This window comes from Panicum virgatum, chromosome 9K, assembly GCF_016808335.1.
Source record: "Panicum virgatum strain AP13 chromosome 9K, P.virgatum_v5, whole genome shotgun sequence".
Taxonomy (NCBI): domain Eukaryota; kingdom Viridiplantae; phylum Streptophyta; class Magnoliopsida; order Poales; family Poaceae; genus Panicum; species Panicum virgatum.
Window position 1 is genome coordinate 24,067,801 of NC_053144.1, and position 7,262 is coordinate 24,075,062.

General features: G+C 49.7%; 2 protein-coding genes across 2 annotated transcripts; both read right to left on the reverse strand.

Moving 5' to 3' along the window:
* Positions 1–629: 629 nt before the first annotated feature.
* LOC120647856 (basic proline-rich protein-like) lies at positions 630–1,109 on the reverse strand. Its single transcript, XM_039924679.1, has one exon. It carries the CDS (start codon positions 1,107–1,109, stop codon positions 630–632), a length of 480 nt encoding a protein of 159 aa, XP_039780613.1.
* Positions 1,110–3,972: 2,863 nt separating this feature from the next.
* LOC120650890 (putative glycine-rich cell wall structural protein 1) lies at positions 3,973–6,817 on the reverse strand. The gene has a single exon (XM_039928188.1). It carries the CDS (start codon positions 4,726–4,728, stop codon positions 4,150–4,152), a length of 579 nt encoding a protein of 192 aa, XP_039784122.1. The 5' UTR covers positions 4,729–6,817; the 3' UTR covers positions 3,973–4,149.
* Between the last annotated feature and the right edge of the window lie 445 nt (positions 6,818–7,262).

Sequence of the window (7,262 nt, forward strand, 5' to 3'; positions counted from 1 at the left end):
CTATAGCCTCCAGACTTAGAAAGAGGAGGGAGGGTTGGCAGGGAAGCCCGGTGGCGGCGGCGGTGCGTTGGGGCGGTGCGGCCCGGGGGGGGGGGGGTGTGCCGACCAAGGTTGATGGCGAGGTAACCGGTGGGCCAGAGTCCAGACGTGGTGTGGCAGCCGGTGGTGGTGGGGGGGTTGGAGGAGGCCAGTGGATCCAGGTGGAAGCCGCCGGAGACGATGAAGGTAGATGCTGCTGGGTGAGCTCGTCTTGCGCCGAGAGTAAACCTTCTATATATGATGCCGCTGCTCACATATGCAGCTCCGAATCAACGCCTAGTTGTCTTCGCAACTCCAAGCACCAAGCTACATGCACATGCAGACGGAGAAAAAGAGAAAATTCCATATTTGACCCTTTTAAAGTTATCTCTTCCTTTCTTGGCCTCCTTTTTTCAAAACTTACCTATATGACCCATTAAATTTAATTTCTCCCTTTTCTGGCCCTTCCGTCAATTCTATTAGGGATTGCTGTAAAAAATATGGGTCTCGCTGTCAGATTTTAGATCAAGTGACCAAGCTACCCTGGCCTAAATAGATTGAGCAGCAGTCGGTCCGTGTCCTCCTCCCGAGTCGTCTCTTCCTTTCGTGTCCTAGGCGTGGCGTAGGGGCGTCGGGGCGGCTGCCCGTGGTGCATGGGGTAGGGGCGCGGCGGCTTCCCTTGGCGGGTGCGCGGTGAGTGCCCATGGCGCGGTCGTGGCTAGCCCTGGCAATAGGGGCGCGGTGGAGGATGGCCTTGGCGGGGGCGCGGCTGCAGGTGGCCTCGGTAGGGGTGCGGCGGAGGATGGCCCTGGCGGGGGCGCGGTGGCGGATGGCCATGGAGGGGGCGCGACATCTCCATGAACCAATCCGTCGTCGCCGTCGCCGAGCACATCCCCGCCGCGCTCCAGTCCTTCGCCACTCGCCCGCCCGCTCTTTCTCACCGGCGAGAGATACGCCAGCAAGACCATCCCCACGGCCAGCTTGCTCATACTGGCCATGGACCCCGAGCTGCCGGAGCAGCAGAGGATCAACCTGCAGGGCGCGAGGCCGGGGCGATTCAGGCCGAGGGGCGGCGGCGCTGACCAACGCATGGCGGTGGCGCGAGGCGTCCTACGTGCGGGCGCGGCCGCTGACATGGCTATAGAACGCCACGGAGCAGTGGCGCAAGGGAATTTTCTCAATAGGGGTAAAATGGTCTTTTTAGCATTGCTACTAACACCGTCAGCACTAAAAATAATGGAAGGGCCAGATTAGGGAAAAACTGAATTTCCTAGGTCATATAGGAAAGTTTTGAAAAAAAAGAGGGTCAAGAAGGGAAGAGATAATTTAAAAGGGCCAAATAGAAAATTTTCTTTAAAAAAAAGCTGTCCTGCGGTCCTATGATTCCTATACATGTTCGGCACGCGTGCATGGACGAGATCAAAGGCTGACTTCCCAAATCCCAACTCGGACTGCTGCAAGTCGACCTGCAGCTGCATGCACCACGAGTTGTTTCTTTCCACTGGTTAGTCATAGTACGGAGCTTAGCTGCCCTAGAAAAAAAAAAGTCATACGAGCTTAGCTAGTACTATAGAGTAGCAGGTGCCTAAGGTTTCCTCTTGTTACCAGAACAAGGTTTATGGTTTCGGTGGCTGCCGGCAATAAGAAAAAGCTAGCTCACGCAAACGGAAGAAGTACTTGTGGTAGGGCCCGCTATCCTTTAATGCACTGTGGGAGCAGCAGCCAATAAGAACCTGGTAAACGGTGGGGGCAGCTGCAGCATAAGGTCGGCCGCTTGAGCCGGCGTCTGGCAACTCGCTCACTCACTTCTCTTTTCCACTTTCTCTCTCTTCCACGTTGGATTTAACCAGCTCTCCATCTCTTATAATACTTGCTCCCATCAGTAAACCCTAGTCGCCGCACACAGTGGATCAAGTTCGCCACATCGATGGGGAACTAGTCAGAAGAGAGAAGTCGTAGCTAGCTGGCTATACGTTAGGTCAACTCCCCCCCTCGCTGCTGACCGACGAGGCGGTTCGATGGGGATGCAGGATGCTCCGATCCGTTTCTTATTATATAAATTATTACACGATCTGCTCGATCAGAGTCGGAAACGGCAGCCGTTTCCCTGCTGTCTTGCTACTGCCAAGTGCTAATACAGGATTATTGTAGTAAATACGAATGTCTACTGCTCGAACCTCGAGGTCGTCTGATCTTCAATGCAACGCCGCTACTAACACCGGAACGGCTATGTGAATGATCGGTGCATTCCAGTGGCTTCGTCGATCGATTTCCAAACATGGGGAGTACTTGCACTCTGCATAGGAAAACCAACAATAATGGCGTCGATAAAGAACAGCTTCGTCTAGTATAGTAGAGTTCTCCTAGTAGCACTTGTTGGATGGTGTAAGAAACACGAGGTTTAGACAGGTTTGGTCCACGTATAGCGTAATACCCTATGTCATGTTGGATGATTTGTATTGCCCAAGATGGGTTAATAATATTGTGTGTTTTGGATAGGATTATATGAAACCGAGTACTGCTCTAGTAGTTTCCTTCTATATCAATTTATTCTCACTACTACAAAACCCCTCATTTGTCCCGGTGGACAATCTCCTTTAGTCCCGGTTGCTACAACCGGGACCAAAGGGGTCCGTGATGTGAATTTTTTTGCGCCCAATGGGAATTGAACTCAAGACCTCTTGTCTCAAGCACAGATTCCTCGCCATCCCACCTACACAACACATGTGATTCTACATGAGATGCCTACCTTTTGTACTAAGCCATAGAGACCCATTTGGTCCGGGTTGGTACCACCAACTGGGACTAAAGGGGTACCCTTTAGTCCGGGTTGGTGGTACCACCCGGGACCAAAGTGTTGGGTCTTTGGTCCCGGTTGGTGGCTCCAACCGGGACAAAAGGCCCTTGCACCCCGTGTGTCCGGCTAGCCGTTGGACCCAGGACAAAAGTCTTCATTGGTCCCGGGTCCAACGGCAGTCGAAATAAATGTAGGGATCAAAGACATGTTATGTAGTAATGTCTAATTGTACACAATTACTTCACATGATGTCTACGTACGGGACATGCCCCATCCCATATCTCTTACAGATTTGTGCCATGTTAGATACCCCATGGCCTCAGGTCATCTGACACAGAAGAGACCTTCAGTGGCCACCTAGAGTTCCCGGGCAGCTACTCGTCACCCTTCCATGGTGAGATTGAGGATGGAGTCGTCAATGGAGGCGAAAAGCCAGCTGCGGACGCAGCAATTGGCTTGTTCCCACTACTGCAAGATTAATGTCTAAAATTCATAGTATTATGAAATAAGATACATGTCATAGATGGATGGATACTTGATTAATATCTTAAGCATCAGTACTTATGTATGAAATGTGCCAAGTTATATGGTTTATGTTGTGCTCTATAGTTTGACATATTTATTATTTTTTAAAATATCATCTTGATGAGTTTCGATCGTTATCGATGTGTTCTCGATCGTATGTTTTCGTTTTCAAAATTACCGTAATACCGATGCCATTTTCATTTTTGATAATATCGAATCACTTCCATTTCCTATTAAAAAATATGAAAGCGAAAGTGATGAAGCCTTTCACCAATCTTTTCCAACCGTTTTCATCCCTGCACGGGGTCCAACAAGATGTGCACGCCAGCACTGGTGCATTGCACGGGTCCGCACGCAGACGGTTTGTACTCCCATGGAAGCTCATGATGACCTGGCATGCACCCTAATCCCACGTGTCATTGGGTGAGTCCCTTTATCTGTTTGACTGTTTCACCGATCAGTTTCCTAGTAAATGTAGCTGGAACAATATCGTTTCATGTAATATATGTGGCAATGAAACTTATTATATGTATTCTCGAAGAACTATTATTGGGTTACTTCAGAAAAAAAATCCATACAGGTAAAGAGTGGAAAGGCATATGGATAATAGCATAGTCTCAAACACCAGCCAGTACGAGAGATGCATGCTAGCATGCATATTTTTGTGTTCACTTGAACAATGACGGAGCCCTTTATTGATTCGATACAACCTAGCACACACATAACGATAAAAATAAAAGAAAGCAAAATGCAAATTCTAATACAACATTTGAAAAAGGTTGGGCTCCATCTTTTTCGAGGTGGAACTTCTAAGGGTTTGCATTACCATAGCCAGTTCCACCACCTTGACCACCGCCGCTGCCACCATTCTGACTTGTGCCTTTTCCTTCACCGTTGCCATTAGCATTAGCATTTGCATAACTCGGTCCATACCAGTATGTTCCAGCTTGGCTAGAGCCAGAGCCGGTTCCTCTGCCACCACCTTGGCCACTAGACCCATAGTAACCTCCTGCTTGTCCTCCGCCACCACCACCTCCATTGCCACCAGCGTTAGAATACCCACCATACCCATAGTATGAGCCTTGAGTATACTGGCTAGAGCCTGAACCTGAGCCAGATCCACCACCAGACCCAAAGCCGCCATTGTAGCTAGTACCACCACCTCCGCCTCCACCTCCTGCAGTTGCGTGCACACCACTAGAACCGCTCTCACCTGCCCCAGCACCACTACCGGACCCAGAGCCAGCGCCACTCACATATCCACCACCACCACCCTCGCCCGTACCAGTTCCTCCCGCACTGGAGTACCTAGCCACCCTTGCAGCATGAGCTAATCCCATGCTCAAGAGGACAATGAAACCTAAGGCTACCAGTTTAGTGCCTGCCATTGTGTGTGAGCTTAGTAGTGTGAGATGTGATGAATGCTGAGAGAAAGCTAGCTTGCATGGGTATTTATAGTGCCCCAGCAGACACGCATTGGTTCGTTATCTCAATAGCACGTTGGTGATATAGACTCAACAAGTTCATTAGGCGATCAAGTGGAGTGTACGAGTGAAAAAAGTGTTGATTTGACTATATGCTATTAGCTTTATTTCAATGAACAAGAGAACAAGTGCTTGAGATTATATATTATTAGTATCTTTATTTCAATTAAGAAGTAGTGTTTGGTTGAATCCCATCTCTAAACTGATGAAGCTTCAGCGAAATAGTTCGATCCAGACCAATCAATTGACTACACTGTATTATATTCTGAACGACGTCGCCATGAGGGCAATAAACAAGAGATGAGATCATAATTTAAAGAATTTAACTTGATTGACTTTGAATATGTGTGTTTGTGTTAAATGCGTGTTCAGGAACCGGCACCAGCATCCACTGATCACTGGAACAATTCTGCGAGCTGGTTTGACATTGCAGAAGCGACCTCGAAGTACTCGTAATTGACTTCGACATTGTACGTTGAGGGACCGAAAAGACGACCAGAGGGGGGTGAATGGGAGCCGATAAAAATTTATCGCGATCTGAAGCTCGGCTTAAGATTCCAAGTATACACCCAATCCTAGAGTCCTAGGTGAAGTGTAGAGTAGCTATAGAGGAGCTACACTAACACAAAACAACCCTAGGACAAATGATAAGTAGCGCGGAAGCAAACAGCGAGAAGAAGCAGCTGAAACAACGCACGGTATACACACCGGTTGAACCGACGTGCACAAGGGGCACCTCGTCGGTTTGACCGATGCGCAGAGCCTACAACAGTAAAAAGCTAGCACCGGTTGAATCGATGCAGAGGCTTAACAAGTGTCGGATCAACCGACGTTGCAACACCGGATGATCCAATACCTAAAGCACCCAAACCTTCTCAAACAGTGAGTATTAGTACTGCATAGCACAGGACGGCTATCAGCACTAAGAGTATTCACTAGCCGGAGCCAAAACACACTCTCAGAAGCAAAGTGGTGAAAAAATCTCACAAACACGCACACACGTGCAAACGAACGGAAGCTGATCAGAGAGAAAACACCGGAAGCTCAACTCGTCAAGAACTCGACAAGACAGAGTTAGTGCACAGATAAAACAAATACTAGTAGTAATGGAAATAAAACTAATTAGCAAGAGCACTAAACAACTAATTTGTGTTTTGCTTTTTCAGGGTATAACTAAGCAGGAAATTAAATAACCTAGAGCGAGCAAATAAATCTAGTGAGAGGACAAACAAACTAAAGCTAGAAAACAGCCCTAGAACAAGAGTTAACTACACATCTGCGACCTAAAACAAATCTAGCAAAATCAGTGAAGAAAAACTAGTTAGGCAATTCATCAAACAGCTGCTGTGCGCCAAACATGCATCCTGAACTGCTACCTCTACTGTCGCCCGGGGTCACTGGAATTTGCATATCAACTAAAACAATCAAATTGCTGCTGCTGCCGTGCAAGCTGCTTACCCTAGGAGTCGCCGTCCTGGGCCGCGCGCAGATTGAAGCCGGCCTGGACGATGCTGGACGCTGCCTTGAGCTGCTGCTGCAGGAACACCCCCTACCGCTGCTCACCTCCCTGCTGCTTGCTGCCTCTGCACAGATCCTGCTCCCTGCCGCCGCCCTCGCCTGAGGCGTGCTGTGCCTCAAGGCTGCGCGCGGGCCGAGGCAAGCAGCAGGAACTGCTGCCACCAGCGCGGCGCCAGCGGTGGCCTGGACACCCTACCCAAGTGCGGCGTCCTAAACTGCAAAGAAGAACAGAACCAAGGGCGAACAGGGACCAACAAATCCAACGAAACCAAAACACTATGGTCGCAAATTAGAACAAATCAACCGCCCCGAGGGCAAGAGGAGGGAAGGGCCTCCATTCCCAGCGAATCCATGGTACAAGGTCTCAAATTTCCATCACAAAATCCTAACCCTAGGGGAGAAGAAGGAGGAAGAGAGGAAGAGGAGCAGGACGCCAGGGAGGTGAGAGCGCTCACTGTTCTTGCGCCAGGGGAAAGAAAAAAAACAACAGAGAAAGAGAAGGTGGTTGTTCACCTCTCCTATATATCCCACTAGCTCTAATACTATAAGGACTAAACTACCCCTAGACATAAAACTAAACTAGAAAGCCCGTAGGGGCAAAACCGGAAAAAGATACATGATCTCATCCGACGGCCGAGGTTCTTTCTTCGAGTCGAAGTCTTCTCCGCGATGCCGCCGTGTGGACGAAGATTCTGTCCGCGGTTTTGGAGGGTCCGCAAAACCCGGGTAGGTGGCCGGTTTTGAGAAAACCGCCAAAACTCCACGCGCGGGAAGATTCCCGCCTCCACGCCGTGGCCCTAGACGCCGTTCCCGCCTCGGCCTCCTGACGGCCCTAGACGCCGCCCGACACCCGTCACCTCCTCGCCCGCAGTGAGGCCCTAGACGCCGTCGACGCCCGTCGCCTCCGTCAGTCCCGAGAC

Bases quoted from the DNA above. Each gene is read 5' to 3' on its own strand.
- LOC120647856 (XM_039924679.1), bottom strand. From the start codon at position 1,109: ATGCGTTGGTCAGCGCCGCCGCCCCTCGGCCTGAATCGCCCCGGCCTC.
- LOC120650890 (XM_039928188.1), bottom strand. From the start codon at position 4,728: ATGGCAGGCACTAAACTGGTAGCCTTAGGTTTCATTGTCCTCTTGAGC.